Source organism: Oncorhynchus clarkii, chromosome 15 (assembly GCF_045791955.1).
Source record: "Oncorhynchus clarkii lewisi isolate Uvic-CL-2024 chromosome 15, UVic_Ocla_1.0, whole genome shotgun sequence".
Classification (NCBI taxonomy): Eukaryota; Metazoa; Chordata; class Actinopteri; order Salmoniformes; family Salmonidae; genus Oncorhynchus; species Oncorhynchus clarkii.
The window spans coordinates 451,552-469,593 of NC_092161.1; the positions used below are offsets into that span (position 1 = coordinate 451,552).

At 44.5% G+C, this 18,042-nt stretch overlaps 1 protein-coding gene across 1 annotated transcript in view; it reads left to right on the plus strand.

Moving 5' to 3' along the window:
• LOC139366647 (patched domain containing 1) overlaps window positions 1-1,705 on the plus strand; it is a 71,114-nt gene extending 69,409 nt beyond the window's left edge. Inside the window, exons 12-13 of the mRNA XM_071104322.1 lie at window positions 543-879; window positions 1,105-1,705. Coding sequence (XP_070960423.1) covers window positions 543-879; window positions 1,105-1,705 — 938 coding nt within the window. The remainder of the gene's footprint in view (window positions 1-542; window positions 880-1,104) is intronic.
• Window positions 1,706-18,042: the final 16,337 nt, after the last annotated feature.

Here is an 18,042-nt window from a genome sequence, read left to right on the forward strand (position 1 = left end):
ATAGTAACCCAATAAAATAACAATAACGCGGCTATATACAAGGGGTACCGGTACCGAGTCATTGTGCAGGGGTACGAGGTAATTGAGGTAATGTAGGTCGGGATAAAGTGACTATGCATAGATAAAACAGAAAGTAGCAGCAGTGTGTGTGAAGAAATCCTCCGAAACCACCTGGTATAGAGGTCCTGGATGGCAAGGAGTTTGGTCCCAGTGATGTACTGGACTGTACACACCACCACCTGGTATAGAGGTCCTGGATGGCAAGGAGTTTGGTCCCAGTGATGTACTGGACTGTACACACCACCACCTGGTATAGAGGTCCTGGATGGCAGGGAGTTTGGTCCCAGTGATGTACTGGACTGTACACACTATCCTCTGTAGCTCCTTGCGGTTAGATGCCGAGCAGTTGCCATACCAAGCAGTGATGCAACCAGTCAGGATGCTCTCGATGGTGCAGCTGTAGAACTAGTATTATATTGTATGAAAAGTGCTGTATAAATATTACTATTGGTACATGAATATAATTGTTATTATTGTTGAAGGGTTCCAGCGAATCAGCTGGCTGGAAAGCTACCTGGATTACCTGACAGAACGGAACCTCTCCACTACCAGCCAATCACGTGAAAGCTTTACGCGGATGCTCCGCCTCTCCTTCCTTCGCCAGCCGCAATTCGCTCATTTTGCCGATGACATCATCTTCGCTGAGCGCGATGAAGGGGAGGAGCCAGAGATGGCAGCGTCACGTGTCTTCCTGGTTGCCAAGACAACAGAGAACAAGAGGGAGGAGATGTCCGTCCTATTGGACACACTGAGACGTCTGTCTCTGACATCACGCGTCCGCTTTCTCATCTTCAACCCCTCCTTCGTCTACCTGGACAGGTGGGACGGGAGTGTGTGTGTGTGTGTGTGTGTGTGTGTGTGTGTGTGTGTGTGTGTGTGTGTGTGAGAAGAGAGGAGAGTCTCAACTGATCTTTCTGTCTCCTCTTTCCCTCCCCCTCTGTACCTGTCTTTCTCTCTCGCCTCCTCTCTCCCTCCCCTACCTGTCTCTCTATCTTTCTCTCTCTTCTCTCTCTCTCTTCTCTCTTTCTCTCCCCCTCTCTCTAGGTATGCTACAGCGGTGAGCTCTCCTCTGCGCCACTCCCTGATGGCGGTGTTGTTCCTGCTGGGTCTGTCGTCTCTAGCGGTGGTGGAGCCCCTAGTGGCAGTGTGGCTCAGTCTAACCCTCCTCTCTGTCCAGTTTGGTGTTCTGGGCTTCATGACTCTGTGGGGCGTGGAGCTCGACTGCGTGTCTGTGTTATGTCTGATTTCAGCACTGGGTCACTCAGCAGACTGCTGTGGTCCTCTACTGGCCACCTTCTCCTCTGGCCGGGGGGACAGCCGGACCGTGTGGGTCAGACTGGCGTTGGAGAGACATGGCGTCCCCTCTCTACAGACGTTGATCTGCTACACTGCAGCGCTGCTCCCTCTGGCCGCCGTCCGCTCCAACCTTACACGCTCGCTGTTCCGTTGCCTAGTGCTGACGGCATTCTGTTCAGCGCTCCATGCCTTGGCCTTCCTGCCCACGCTGCTCACCTTCCTGCCACCCGCCAAGAAGACAGGAAGTAGACAGGGAGACAGAGGGGAAGGGGAGGGGCTTAGAGAGGAAGTGGAGTGTGTGGAGATGGTTGACAGCACCAGGGTGGTCGACCAGATCACCACCGTCTGACCAACAGGATGTGATGTCACAGGTTTTGATGGTGTCGCTGAGGATATGTTACCATGGCAACTAGCCTCTGTTGGCTGACGCCTCACAGGGTGTGGCCAATCAGAGCAAGGAATAAACATGTTGCGTTTTCACATAGAGAGAGAGAGGAAGAAACGGAGGGAGAGAGAGTGAAAGAGAGGGTGAGAAAGTCAGATGAGATGGAGAGAGAGAAAGAAAGTGAGAGGTAGAGAGGAAGAGCGAGAGAAGGTGAGAAAGTCAGATGAGAGATAGATAGGGAGAGAGAAAGAAAGTGAGAGGGAGAAAAAGTCAAAGGTAGAGGTAGAGAGAAAGAGAGTGAGAGAGAGTGAAACAGAGAGGGTGGAGTAAGATAGAAGAAAAATGGAGAGGTGCTTTGTTTCCATGGTTACTCTCTCCTTGCCTCTTGTTGCAGTGTCATACAGTTATCAGGACATGCCCCCCCCATTTTTTGCAGTCTGTATCTACTGCAGACTGGATCTACTGCAGTCTGGATCTACTGCAGTCTGGATCTACTGCAGTCTGGATCTACTGCAGACTGGATCTACTGAACACTGGATTACTGCAGACTGGAACTACTGCAGTCTGGATCTACTGCAGTCTGGGTCTACTGAACACTGGATCTACTGCAGACTGAATCTACTGAACACTGGATTTACTGCAGACTGGATCTACTGAACACTGGATCTACTGCAGACTGGATCTACTGCAGTCTGGATCTACTGCAGTCTGGATCTACTGCAGTCTGGATCTACTGAACACTGGATCTACTGCAGACTGGATCTACTGAACACTGGATCTACTTCACACTGGATCTACTGAACACTGGATCTACTGCAGACTGGATCTACTATGGTCTGGATCTACTGCACACTGGATCTACTACAGTCTGGATCTACTGAACACTGGATCTACTGCACACTGGATCTACTGCAGACTGGATCTACTGCACACCGGATCTACTACAGTCTGGATCTACTGAACACTGGATCTACTGCACACTGGATCTACTGCACACTGGATCTACTACAGTCTGGATCTACTGAACACTGGATCTACTACAGACTGGATCTACTGCACACTGGATCTACTGCACACTGGATCTACCACAATCTGGATCTACTGCACACTGGATCTACTACAGTTTGGATCTACTGCACACTGGATCTACTACAGTCTGGATCTACTGAACACTGGATCTACTACAGTCTGGGTCTACAGCAGACTGGCTATACTGCAGACCTTGTCTACCACAGTCTGGGTCTACTGCAGACTGGCTCTACTGCAGACTGGGTCTACTGCAGTCTGGATCTACTGAACACTGGATCTACTGCAGACTGGATCTACTGCAGACTGGATCTACTGAACACTGGGTCTACTGCAGACTGGATCTACTGCAGACTGGGTCTACTGAACACTGGATCTGCTGCAGACTGGATCTACTTCAGACTGGATCTACTGAACACTGGATCTACTGCAGACTGGATCTACTGAACACTGGGTCTACTGCAGACTGGATCTACTGCAGACTGGGTCTACTGAACACTGGATCTGCTGCAGACTGGATCTACTGCAGACTGGATCTACTGCAGACTGGGTCTACTGAACACTGGATCTGCTGCAGACTGGATCTACTGCAGACTGGATCTACTGCAGACTGGATCTCCTGAACACTGGATCTGCTGCAGACTTGATCTACTGCAGACTGGATCTACTGCAGACTGAATCTACTGAACACTGGGTCTACTGCAGACTGGATCTACTGCAGACTGGATCTACTGAACACTGGGTCTACTGCAGACTGGACCTACTGCAGATCGGATCTACTGCAGACCGGATCTACTGCAGACTGGATCTGCTGCAGACTGGATCTACTGCAGACTGGATCTACTGCAGACTGGATCTACTGCAGACTGGATCTACTATGGTCTCACAGAGACTTTGACATCAGTAAGAGTTTCCTGTATCAATGGAGGAAAGGTTTTAGTGATGTCAGAAACCCTTCATGAACTATTGTCCAATCAGAGACTTCTAACCCTGTATGAGAGGGATGTCAGTCAGTTGTCATAGTAACTAATGACCTGTGGAACACTGTGTATGTTACATTCACCTGTGAATCATCTGTTTATCCCAAACTCCAAAAAATACCGTATCACAGGTAATAGAGGACCAGTGATACCGTATAGAGCTCCAGAGTGGAGGTGTCATAATACCCATATAACCTGGTGGTCCAACAGGGAAATGGTTCAAATAGTTTTTCCACTATTCATTTTTCTCATATGGGATTTAGAAACACTTATAATGAGGGCTATGTTTCATGTAGGCTTACCCTGGCATGACGTTTTGATAACCATGTAAAGACTAGGTGACTTTACAATATATCCGGCTCTATTTACTCTCAGATTCTAATCAAATGCTAATTAGCATCAAAGATGCATGTCATCTCTAGCTGACACATTTGCTAACGAGTATTGTGTCAATTTAAAACTTATACAAGACAGTTAACAGAATTGTCCATTTAAAGAAATGTTGCCTATGTATTCATTACTAAATTTAGCTAACATTAGATAGATAATCCAGAGATTCTGACCTTTGCCTCAATTCAGTCTCATCCAGATCATCATGGCATTTGTAGTTCTTTATGATAGCCACATTAGCGGCATTTAATTATTATTTTTTTTTTTTGGGGGGGGGGTAAATATATTGATAAGTCACCCTGTCCTAGAGAGATCGGTTATCAAAAGGTTACACCAGGGTAGGCCTACACGAAACACAGCCCTTACTTTAGGTGTTTCTAAAATCCCCTATGGGAAATATGAATGGTGGAAAAACAATTAGAACCATTTCTCTGTTTGACTTCTAGGTTTTATTGGAGTTATGACTTATACTGTGGTACTCTATAATTAAGCAGTAAGTCATGAGGGGATGTGGTATATGGCCAATATACCACGGCTAAGGGCTGTACTTATGCACGACGCATTGCGGAGGCATAGACACAGCCCTTAGCCGTGGTATATTTTCCATATACCATAAACCCCGAGCTGCCTTTATAAACTGGCTACCAACATAATTAGAGCAGTAAAAATAAATGTTTTGTCATACCTGTGGTATACGGTCTGATATACCACGGCTGTCAGCCAATCAGCATTCAGGGCTAGAACCATCCAGTTTATAACAGGTAATGGAGAACCAGTGATACCATATTACAGGTAATAGAGGACCAGTGCTACCGTGTTACAGGTAATAGAGGAGCCGTCATATCGTATTATAGGTAATAGAGGACCAGTGATACCGTATTACAGGTAATAGAGGACCAGTGATACCGTATTACAGGTAATAGAAGAGCAGTGATAGCGTATTACAGGTAATAGAGGACCAGTGATAGTATTACAGGTAATAGAAGAGCAGTGATACCGTATTACAGGTAATAGAGGAGCAGTGATACCGTAGTACAGGTAATAGAAGAGCAGTGATAGCGTATTACAGGTAATAGAGGACCAGTGATAGTATTACAGGTAATAGAAGAGCAGTGATAGCGTATTACAGGTAATAGAGGACCAGTGATAGTATTTCAGCTAACAGAGGAGCAGTGCTACCATATTACAGGTAATAGGAGAGCAGTGATGTACAGTATGTATTACAGCAAACAGAGGAGCAGTGATACCATATTACAGGTAATAGAAGAGCAGTGATACAGTATTACAGGTAATAGAGGAGCAGTGATAGTATTACAGGTAATAGAAGAGCAGTGATACCGTATTACAGGTAATAGAGGAGCAGTGCTAGTATTAGAGATAGTAGAGGAGCAGTGCTGTACGGTATGTATTTCAGCTAACAGAGGAGCAGTGCTACCATATTACAGGTAATAGAAGAGCAGTAATGTACAGTATGTATTACAGCAAACAGAGGAGCAGTGATACCATGTTACAGGTAATAGAAGAGCAGTGATACAGTATTACCGGTAATAGAAGAGCAGTGATACCGTATTACAGGTAATAGAGGAGCAGTGATGTACGACATGTGTTACAGGTGATAGAGGAGCAGTGCTACCATATTACAGGTAATAGAGGAGCAGTGATGTACGACATGTATTACATGTAATAGAGGAGCAGTGATGTACGACATGTGTTACAGGTAATAGAGGAGCAGTGCTACCATATTACAGGTAATAGAGGAGCAGTGCTACCGTATTACAGGTAATAGAGGAGCAGTGCTACCATATGACAGGTAATAGAGGAGCAGTGATACAGTATTACAGGTAATAGAGGAGCAGTGATATACGGCATGTATTGCAGGTAATAGAGGAGCAGTGATACCATATTACAGGTAATAGAGGAGCAGTGCTACTATATTACAGGTAATAGAAGAGCAGTGATACAGTATTACAGGTAATAGAGGAGCAGTGATGTACGGTATGTATTACAGGTAATAGAGGAGCAGTGATGTACGGCATGTATTACAGGTAATAGAGGAGCAGTGATGTACGGCATGTATTACAGGTAATAGAGGAGCAGTGATGTACGGCATGTATTACAGGTAATAGAGGAGCAGTGATGTACGGCATGTATTACAGGTAATAGAGGAGCAGTGATACCATATTACAGGTAATAGAAGAGCAGTGATGTACGGCATGTATTACAGGTAATAGAGGAGCAGTGATACCATATTACAGGTAATAGAAGAGCAGTGATACAGTATTACAGGTAATAGAGGAGCAGTGCTACCATATTACAGGTAATAGAAGAGCAGTGATACAGTATTACAGGTAATAGAGGAGCAGTGATATACGGCATGTATTACAGGTAATAGAGGAGCAGTGATATACGGCATGTATTACAGGTAATAGAGGAGCAGTGATGTACGGCATGTGTTACAGGTAATAGAGGAGCAGTGCTACCATATTACAGGTAATAGAGGAGCAGTGCTACCGTATTACAGGTAATAGAGGAGCAGTGCTACCATATTACAGGTAATAGAGGAGCAGTGATACAGTATTACAGGTAATAGAGGAGCAGTGATATACGGCATGTGTTACAGGTAATAGAGGAGCAGTGATACCATATTACAGGTAATAGAGGAGCAGTGCTACTATATTACAGGTAATAGAAGAGCAGTGATACAGTATTACAGGTAATAGAGGAGCAGTGATGTACGTAATGTATTACAGGTAATAGAGGAGCAGTGAAGTACGGCATGTATTACATGTAATAGATGAGCAGTGATGTACGGCATGTATTACAGGTAATAGAGGAGCAGTGATGTACGGCATGTATTACAGGTAATAGAGGAGCAGTGATGTTTTTTTTATTTTTTTTTATTTCACCTTTATTTAACCAGGTAGGCTAGTTGAGAACAAGTTCTCATTTGCAACTGCGACCTGGCCAAGATAAGGCATAGCAGTGTGAACAGACAACACAGAGTTACACATGGAGTAAACAATTAACAAGTCAATAACACAGTAGAAAAAAGGGGAGTCTATATATACATTGTGTGCAAAAGGCATGAGAAGGTAGGCGAATAATTACAATTATGCAGATTAACACTGGAGTGATAAATGATCAGATGGTTATGTACAGGTAGAGATATTGGTGTGCAAAAGAGCAGAAAAATAAATAAATAAAAACAGTATGGGGATGAGGTAGGTGAAAATGGGTGGGCTATTTACCAATAGACTATGTACAGCTGCAGCGATCGGTTAGCTGCTCAGATAGCAGATGTTTGAAGTTGGTGAGGGAGATAAAAGTCTCCAACTTCAGCGATTTTTGCAATTCGTTCCAGTCACAGGCAGCAGAGAACTGGAACGAAAGGCGGCCAAAAGAGGTGTTGGCTTTAGGGATGATCAGTGAGATACACCTGCTGGAGCGCGTGCTACGGATGGGTGTTGCCATCGTAACCAGTGAACTGAGATAAGGCGGAGCTTTACCTAGCATGGACTTACGGTAGCAAGTCCAGGATGACCTGGAGCCAGTGGGTCTGGCGACGAATATGTAGCGAGGGCCAGCCGACTAGAGCATACAAGTCGCAGTGGTGGGTGGTATAAGGTGCTTTAGTGACAAAACGGATGGCACTGTGATAAACTGCATCCAGTTTGCTGAGTAGAGTGTTGGAAGCAATTTTGTAGATGACATCGCCGAAGTCGAGGATCGGTAGGATAGTCAGTTTTACTAGGGTAAGTTTGGCGGCGTGAGTGAAGGAGGCTTTGTTGCGGAATAGAAAGCCGACTCTTGATTTGATTTTCGATTGGAGATGTTTGATATGGGTCTGGAAGGAGAGTTTAGAGTCTAGCCAGACACCTAGGTACTTATAGATGTCCACATATTCAAGGTCGGAACCATCCAGGGTGGTGATGCTGGTCAGGCGTGCGGGTGCAGGCAGCGAACGGTTGAAAAGCATGCATTTGGTTTTACTAGCGTTTAAGAGCAGTTGGAGGCCACGGAAGGAGTGCTGTATGGCATTGAAGCTCGTTTGGAGGTTAGATAGCACAGTGTCCAAGGACGGGCCGGAAGTATATAGAATGGTGTCGTCTGCGTAGAGGTGGATCAGGGAATCGCCCGCAGCATGAGAAACATCATTGATATATACAGAGAAAAGAGTCGGCCCGAGAATTGAACCCTGTGGCACCCCCATAGAGACTGCCAGAGGACCTGACAGCATGCCCTCCGATTTGACACACTGAACTCTGTCTGCAAAGTAATTGGTGAACCAGGCAAGGCAGTCATCCGAAAAACCGAGGCTACTGAGTCTGCCGATAAGAATACGGTGATTGACAGAGTCGAAAGCCTTGGCAAGGTCTATGAAGACGGCTGCACAGTACTGTCTTTTATCGATGGCGGTTATGATATCGTTTAGTACCTTGAGCGTGGCTGAGGTACACCCGTGACCGGCTCGAAAACCAGATTGCACAGCGGAGAAGGTACGGTGGGATTCGAGATGGTCAGTGACCTGTTTGTTGACTTGGCTTTCGAAGACCTTAGATAGGCAGGGCAGGATGGATATAGGTCTGTAACAGTTTGGGTCCAGGGTGTCGCCCCCTTTGAAGAGGGGGATGACTGCGGCAGCTTTCCAATCCTTGGGGATCTCAGACGATATGAAAGAGAGGTTGAACAGGCTGGTAATAAGGGTTGCGACAATGGCGGCGGATAGTTTCAGGAATAGAGGGTCCAGATTGTCAAGCCCAGCTGATTTGTACGGGTCCAGGTTTTGCAGCTCTTTCAGAACATCTGCTATCTGGATTTGGGTAAAGGAGAACCTGGAGAGGCTTGGGCGAGTAGCTGCGGGGGGGGGGGGGGGGGAGCTGTTGGCCGAGGTTGGAGTAGCCAGGCGGAAGGCATGGCCAGCCGTAGAGAAATGCTTGTTGAAGTTTTTGATAATCATGGATTTATCGGTGGTGACCGTGTTACCTAGCCTCAGTGCAGTGGGCAGCTGGGAGGAGGTGCTCTTGTTCTCCATGGACTTCACAGTGTACCAGAACTTTTTGGAGTTGGAGCTACAGGATGCAAACTTCTGCCTGAAGAAGTTGGCTTTAGCTTTCCTGACTGACTGTGTGTATTGGTTCCTGACTTCCCTGAACAGTTGCATATCGCGGGGACTATTCGATGTTAGTGCAGTCCGCCACAGGATGTTTTTGTGCTGGTCAAGGGCAGTCAGGTCTGGAGTGAACCAGGGGCTATATCTGTTCTTAGTTCTGCATTTTTTGAACGGAGCATGCTTATCTAAAATGGTGAGGAAGTTACTTTTAAAGAAAGACCAGGCGTCCTCAACTGACGGGATGAGGTCAATGTCCTTCCAGGATACCCGGGCCAGGTCGATTAGAAAGGCCTGCTCACAGAAGTGTTTTAGGGAGCGTTTGACAGTGATGAGGGGTGGTTGTTTGACTGCGGCTCCGTAGCGGATACAGGCAATGAGGCAGTGATCGCTGAGATCCTGGTTGAAGACAGCGGAGGTGTATTTGGAGGGCCAGTTGGTCAGGATGACGTCTATGAGGGTGCCCTTGTTTACAGAGTTAGGGTTGTACCTGGTGGGTTCCTTGATGATTTGAGTGAGATTGAGGGCATCTAGCTTAGATTGTAGGACTGCCGGGGTGTTAAGCATATCCCAGTTTAGGTCACCTAACAGAACAAACTCTGAAGCTAGATGGGGGGCGATCAATTCACAAATGGTGTCCAGGGCACAGCTGGGAGCTGAGGGGGGTCGGTAGCAGGCGGCAACAGTGAGAGACTTATTTCTGGAGAGAGTAATTTTCAAAATTAGTAGTTCGAACTGTTTGGGTATGGACCTGGAAAGTATGACATTACTTTGCAGGCTATCTCTGCAGTAGACTGCAACTCCTCCCCCTTTGGCAGTTCTATCTTGACAGAAGATGTTATAGTTGGGTATGGAAATCTCAGAATTTTTGGTGGCCTTCCTGAGACAGGATTCAGACACGGCAAGGACATCAGGGTTAGCAGAGTGTGCTAGAGCAGTGAGTAAGACAAACTTAGGGAGGCGGCTTCTGATGTTGACATGCATGAAACCAAGGCTTTTTCGATCACAGAAGTCAACAAATGAGGGTGCCTGGGGACATGCAGGGCCTGGGTTTACCTCCACATCACCCGCGGAACAGAGAAGGAGTAGTATGAGGGTGCGGCTGAAGGCTATCAAAACTGGTCACCTAGGGCGTTGGGGACAGAGAATAAGAGGAGCAGGTTTCTGGGCATGGTAGAATATATTCAGGGCATAATGCGCAAACAGGGGTATGGTGGGGTGCGGGTACAGCGGAGGTAAGCCCAGGCACTGGGTGATGATGAGAGAGGTTGTATCTCTGGACATGCTGGTTGTAATGGGTGAGGTCACCGCATGTGTGGGGGGTGGGACAAAGGAGGTATCAGGGGTATAAAGAGTGGAACTAGGGGCTCCATTGTAAACTAAAACAATGATAATTAACCTGCACAACAGTATACAAGGCATATTGACATTTGAGAGAGACATACAGCGAGGCATACAGTAATCACAGGTGTTGAATTGGGAGAGCTAGCTAAAACAGTAGGTGAGACAATAACAGCTAATCAGCTAGCACAACAACAGCAGGTAGAATGGCGATTGACTAGGCAGAGAGGGTCGGATTAACTACACACAGAGCCTGAGTGCGGCTGGGGCCGACAGATAAAACATAAACAAGCAGAATGGATTACCGTGATTAATGGACAGTCCAGCATGCATCAGCTATGTAGCCAAGTGATCAGTGTCCAGGGGGCAGCGGTGGATGGGGCAGGGAAGCTGGACTGGCGAGTGTTATCCAGGTTAGAAAACTAACAATGACTAAATAGCTTGTAGCCAGTTAGCTGGTTAGCTTCTGGAGGTTCTTGAGTGTGTTCTAAAAATGTAAAAATAATAGCGGTTCCGTATCACATTGGGTGAGGCAGGTTACCGGAAGGTATAAACAAATTAAAAGTCGAAAAGGGATAGAAAGTAAATATGGGTTCAGTGAGTGTTTGGGACGCGGCGATTCAGACGATTAGCAGGCCTGTGCTAACAAGCTAACAGTTAGTAGACCGGTGCCAAACACGGTAGCAGTTAGCGGACCGGGCTAAACAAGCTAGTAGTTAGCAGGCCGAATTTGCAAGCAAGGAGATAGCAAGGTCTAGAGAGTTAGCCTTTGGGGACGTCGCGATGGGGGGAGTCTGTTTATTCCTCTTCATGTACGGCATGTATTACAGGTAATAGAGGAGCAGTGATGTACGGCATGTATTACAGGTAATAGAGGAGCAGTGATACCATATTACAGGTAATAGAAGAGCAGTGATGTACGGCATGTATTACAGGTAATAGAGGAGCAGTGATATACGGCATGTATTACAGGTAATAGAGGAGCAGTGCTACCGTATTACAGGTAATAGAGGAGCAGTGCTACCATATTACAGGTAATAGAGGAGCAGTGATACCGTATTACAGGTAATAGAGGAGCAGTGATACAATATTACAGGTAATATAGGAGCAGTGCTACCATATTACAGGTAATAGAAGAGCAGTGATACAGTATTACAGGTAATAGAAGAGCAGTGATATACGGCATGTATTACAGGTAATAGAGGAGCAGTGATATACGGCATGTATTACAGGTAATAGAGGAGCAGTGATGTACGGCATGTATTACAGGTAATAGAGGAGCAGTGCTACCATGTTACAGGTAATAGAGGAGCAGTGCTACCGTATTACAGGTAATAGAGGAGCAGTGCTACCATATTACAGGTAATAGAGGAGCAGTGATACCGTATTACAGGTAATAGAGGAGCAGTGCTACCATATTACAGGTAATAGAGGAGCAGTGATACCATATTACAGGTAATAGAGGAGCAGTGATATCATATTACAGGTAATAGAGGAGCAGTGATACCATATTACAGGTAATAGAGGAGCAGTGATACCATATTACAGGTAATAGAGGAGCAGTGATATCATATTACAGGTAATAGAGGAGCAGTGATACCATATTACAGGTAATAGAGGAGCAGTGCTACCATATTACAGGTAATAGAGGAGCAGTGATACCGTATTACAGGTAATAGAGGAGCAGTGCTACCATATTACAGGTAATAGAGGAGCAGTGATACCATATTACAGGTAATAGAGGAGCTGCTGCTGCAGAGTTAATAATTATGATTATGGAGTCAAAAATATTATAAATACTTTACAGACTTTAGAAATACAGCAACAACAGGAACATCTGCAGTCAGAAATCAGATTAATTAATAAAATGAAATGTTTTTGAATCCTAAATCGACCCTTAGCCCCTGTTTCATAGGCCTATGCACTCCAGTATTCCAGTGCAGTACTGTATATCACTCTATTCTTTACATAGTGCACTACTTTTGGCCTGAACTCTGGATTAGGGACTTCTACAGGGATCCGTCTTGTGTTCTGTTGATGTTTCTGTTGGCTAGAAGAATAAAGACACACATGTTTCTGGGTCTCGGTGTCTTTTAGTGTGTGACGGACACTCACACACACACCCTAGTGTAGACTAGAAGATGTGATGGCCTCCGGTACCTTGTGTTGTTTGTATTCAGTTGTGATGTCTCATTCATACTGCAGCCTGCTGGGAAAAGAGAAATGAGCATCTACCGGTTGGATCACTTCTATCAATCTAACATATTAATGCACCTCACTTTGTCTGTACATTAAATCTCTCTCTCTCTCTCTTTGTCTACCTCTCTCGTTCTCTAGCTGTCTCTCTCTCTCTCATTCTCTAGCTGTCTCTCTCTCTCTCTTTGTCTACCTCTCTCTCGTTCTCTAGCTGTCTCTCTCTGTCTGTCTTACCTCTCTCGTTCTCTAGCTGTCTCTCTCTCTGTCTACCTCTTGCTCGTTCTCTAGCTGTCTCTCTCTCTCTCTTTGTCTACCTCTCTCGTTCTCTAGCTGTCTCTCTCTCTGTCTACTTCTCTCGTTCTCAAGCTGTCTCTCTCGTTCTCTAGCTGTCTCTCTCTCTCTTTGTCTACCTTTCTCTTGTTCTCTAGCTGTCTCTCTGTCTACCTCTCTCTCATTCTCTAGCTCTCTCTCTCTCTCTGTCTACCTCTCTCGTTCTCTAGTTGTCTCTCTCTCTCTGTCTACCTCTCTCGTTCTCTAGCTGTCTCTCTCTCTGTCTACTTCTCTCGTTCTCTAGCTGTCTCTCTCTCTGTCTACTTCTCTCGTTCTCTAGCTGTCTCTCTCTGTCTACCTCGCTCTTGTTCTCTAGCTGTCTCTCTCTTTGTCTACCTTTCTCTCGTTCTCTAGCTGTCTCTCTCTGTCTACCTCTCTCTTGTTCTCTAGCTGTCTCTCTCTTTGTCTACCTTTCTCTCGTTCCCTAGCTGTCTCTCTCTCTCTGTCTACCTCTCTCGTTCTCTAGCTGTCTCGCTCTCTCGTCTACCTCTCTCAATCTCTAGCTGTCTATCTCTGTCTACTTATCTCGTTCTCTAGCTGTCTCTCTCTCTCTTTGTCTACCTTTCTCTCATTCTCTAGCTGTCTCTCTATCTCAAATCAAATTGTGTTTGTCACACACGGGTGTAGCGAAAGGTTTGTGTTTCTAGCTCCAACAGTGCAGTAATATCGAACAATTCACAACAATACACAAAATATAAAGTAAAAGAATGGAATTAAGAATATATATATATTTGGACAAGCAATGTCAGAGCGGTATAGAATAAGATACAGTAGAATAGGATAGAAATCAGTTGAAGTCGGAAGTTTACATACACTTAAGTTGGAGTCATTAAAACTCATTTTTTAACCACTCCACAAATTTCTTGTTAACAAACTATCGTTTGGCAAGTCAGTTGGGACATCTACTTTGTGCATGACACAAGTCATTTTTCCAACAATTGTTTACAGACAGATTATTTGACTTATAATTCACTGTATCACAATTCCAGTGGGTAAGAAGTTTACATACACTAAGTTGACTGTGCCTTTAAACAGCTTGGAAAATTCCAGAAAATGATGTCATGGCTTTAGAAGCTTCTGATAGGCTAATTGACATCATTTGAGTCAATTGTACCTGTAGATGTATTTCAAGGCCTACCTTCAAACTCAGTGCCTCTTGTCTTGACATCATGGGAAAATCAAAAGAAAAAAAATTGTAGACCTCCACAAGTCTGGTTCATCCTTAGAAGCAATTTCCAAACGCCTGAAGGTACCATGTTCATCTGTACAAAAATAGTAAGCAAGTATAAGCATCATGGGTGTCACATTGGATGACGCTGGAGAGACGAAGCAGGTAGGCGGAGTCATACATTTAATAAGGAACGGACATGGAACGAGACAGGAACAGTGTCAGCGTGATGCAGGGCAGCCTGGCGCCCTCAAGCGCCGCCGGGGGGGGGGGGTGACAAATGTCAGGAATTGTGAAAACTGAGTTGAAATATATTTGGCTAAGGTGTATGTAAACTTCCGACTTCAACTGTACTTATGAGATGAATAATGCAAAATATACAAACATTATCATCTGACTCTCAAGTAAAAACTTTTGGCATGGGAAACATGTTTACATTTCCAAAGTAAGTGAAATAGATCATAAACAAAAGTGAAATAAACAATACACATTTTTACAGTAAACATTACACTCAAAAGTTCCAAAATAATAAAGACAATTCAAATGTCATTATGTGCAAATAGTTAAAGTACAAAAGGGAAAATAAATAAACATAAATATGGGTTGTATTTACAATGGTGTTTGTTTCTATCTGTATTTATTATGGATCCACATTAGTTCCTGCCAAGGCAGCAGCTACTCTTCCTGGGGTTTATTATGAATCCCCATTAGTTCCTGCCAAGGCAGCAGCTACTCTTCCTGAGGTTTATTATGGATCCCCATTAGTTCCTGCCAAGGCAGCAGCTACTCTTCCTGAGGTTTATTATGGATCCCCATTAGTTCCTGCCAAGGCAGCAGCTACTCTTCTTGGGGTTTATTATGGATCCCCATTAGTTCCTGCCAAGGAAGCAGCTACTCTTCTTGGGGTTTATTATGGATCCCCATTAGTTCATGTCAAGGCAGCAGCTACTCTTCCTGGGGTTTATTATGGATCCCCATTAGTTCCTGCCAAGGCAGCAGCTACTCTTCATGGGGTTTATTATGGATCCCCATTAGTTCCTGTCAAAGCAGCAGCTACTCTTCCTGGAGTTTATTGTGGATCCCCATTAGTTCCTATCAAGACAACAGCTACTCTTCCTGGGGTTTATTATAGATCCCCATTAGTTCCTGCCAAGGCAGCAGCTACTCTTCATGGGGTTTATTATGGATCTCCAATAGTTCCAGCCAAGGCAGCAGCTACTCTTCCTGGGGTTTATTATGGATCCCCATTAGTTCCTGCCAAGGCAGCAGCTACTCTTCCTTTAGTTTATTATGGATCCCCATTAGTTTCTGCCAAGGCAGCAGCTACTCTTCCTGGGGTTTATTATGGATCCCCATTAGTTCCTGCCAAGGCAGCAGCTACTCTTCCTTTAGTTTATTATGGATCCCCATTAGTTCCTGCCAAGGCAGCAGCTACTCTTCCTGGGGTTTATTATGGATCCCCATTAGTTCCTGCCAAGGCAGCAGCTACTCTTCATGGGGTTTATTATGGATCTCCAATAGTTCCAGCCAAGGCAGCAGCTACTCTTCCTGGGGTTTATTATGAATCCCCATTAGTTCCTGCCAAGGCAGCAGCTACTCTTCCTTTAGTTTATTATGGATCCCCATTAGTTCCTGCCAAGGCAGCAGCTACTCTTCCTGGGGTCGAGCGAAATTAAGGCAATTATACAACTTTAAAACATTACAATACATTCATTACAGAATTCACAACACACTAAGTGTGTGCCCTCGGGCCCATACTCCACTACCACATATCTACAATGCAAAATCCATGTGTACGTGTGTGTATTGTGCATATGTTATCATATGTGTATGTGCATGTGTCTGTGCCTGTGTTTGTCTCTTCACAGTCCCCGCTGTTCCATAAGGTGTATTTTTACCTTTTAAAAATCTGATTATACTGCTGCATCAGTTACCTGATGTGGAATAGAGTTCCATGTAGTCATGACTCTATGTAGTACTGTGGAATAGAGTTCCATGTAGTCATGACTCTATGTAGTACTGTGGAATAGAGTTCCATGTAGTCATGACTCTATGTAGTACTGTGTGCCTCCCATAGTCAGTTCTGGACTTGGGGACTGTGAAGAGACCCTTTGTGGCATGTATTGTGGGGTATGCATGGGTGTCTGAGCTGTGGGCTAGTTGTTTAAACAGACAGCTCGGTGCATTCAACATGTCATTACCTCTCACAAATACCAGTAGTGATGAAGTCAATCACTCCTCCACTTTGAGGCATGAGAGATTGACATGCATATTATTCATGTTTGCTCTCTGTGTACATCCAAGGACCACCCGTGCTGCCTTGTTCTGAGCCAATTGCAATTTTTCTAAGTCTCTCTATGTGGCACCTGACCACACAACTGAACAGTAGTTCAGGTGCTACAAAACTAGAGCATATTATTGTTGTCTTACTGAGATTTACTGTCTGGTCCCAGGTTTGACAGAATATGCATCCCTGTCTTAGCCCACGGCCCTGTGGAAAGAAACGTGTGTTTCTTTGCCAATTTGTGTACATGGATTTTATAATGTTGTATGTTTTTCCACGAACACAACTTTCCATCAATTTATATAGCAGACCCTCATGCCAAATTGAGTCAAAAGCTTTTTTGAAATCAACAAAGCATGAGAAGACTTAGCATTTGTTTTGGTTTGTTTGTTTGTCAATTAGGGTGTGCAGGGTGAATACATGGTCTGTCATACGGTCATTTAGTAAAAAGACAATTTGACATTTGCTCAGTACATTGTTTTCACTGAGAAAATGTAAGAGTTTGCTGTTAATCATAATGCAGAGGATTTCCCCATGGTTGCTGTTGAAGCATATCCCACAGTAATTATTGGGGTCAAATTTGTCTCCACTTTTGTGGATTGGGGTGATCAGTACTTGATTCCAAATATTGGGGAAGATGCCAGAGCTAAGGATCATGTTAAAGAGTTTTAGTATAGCCAATTGGAATGGTCTGTATATTTGATCATTTCATTGAGGATACCATCAACACCACAGGCCTTTTTGGGTTGAAGGGTTTTTATTTTGTCCTGTAGTTCATTCAGTGTATTTGGAGAATCCAGTGGGTTCTGGTAGTCTTTTAATAATTGACTCTAAGATTTGTATTTGATCATGTGTTTGTTTTTGCTGTTCGTTCTTTGTTATAGAGCCAAAAAGATTGTAGAAGTGGTTTATCCATACATCTCTGTTTTGGATAGAAAACTCTGTATGTTGTTGTTTGTGTAATGTGTTCCAATTTTTCCAGAAGTGGTTAGATTCTGTGGATTCTTCAATTACATTGAGCTGATTTTCTGATGTGCTGTTCCTCCTTTTTCCATAGTGTATTTCTGAATTGTCTTTGTGATTCAGCATAGTGAAGGCATAGTCTCAGGTTTTCTGGGTCTCTATGTTTTTGGTTGGATAGGTTTCTCAATTTCTTTGTTAGGTTTTCACATTCTTCATCAAACCATTTGTCATTATTGTTCATTTGCTTAGGGTCTCTGTTTTGAAATTAGGGTCTCTGTTTTGAAATCCCCATTAGTTCCTGCCAAGGCAGCAGCTACTCTTCCTGTGGTCTGGCAAAATTAAGGCAGTTATACAACTTTAAAACATTACAATACATTCATTACAGAGTTCACAACACACTAAGTGTGTGCCCTCAGGCCCATACTCCACTACCACATATCTACAATGTAAAATCCATGTGTACATGTGTGTATGTTATCATGTGTGTGCGTATGCATGTGTCTGTCTCTTCACAGT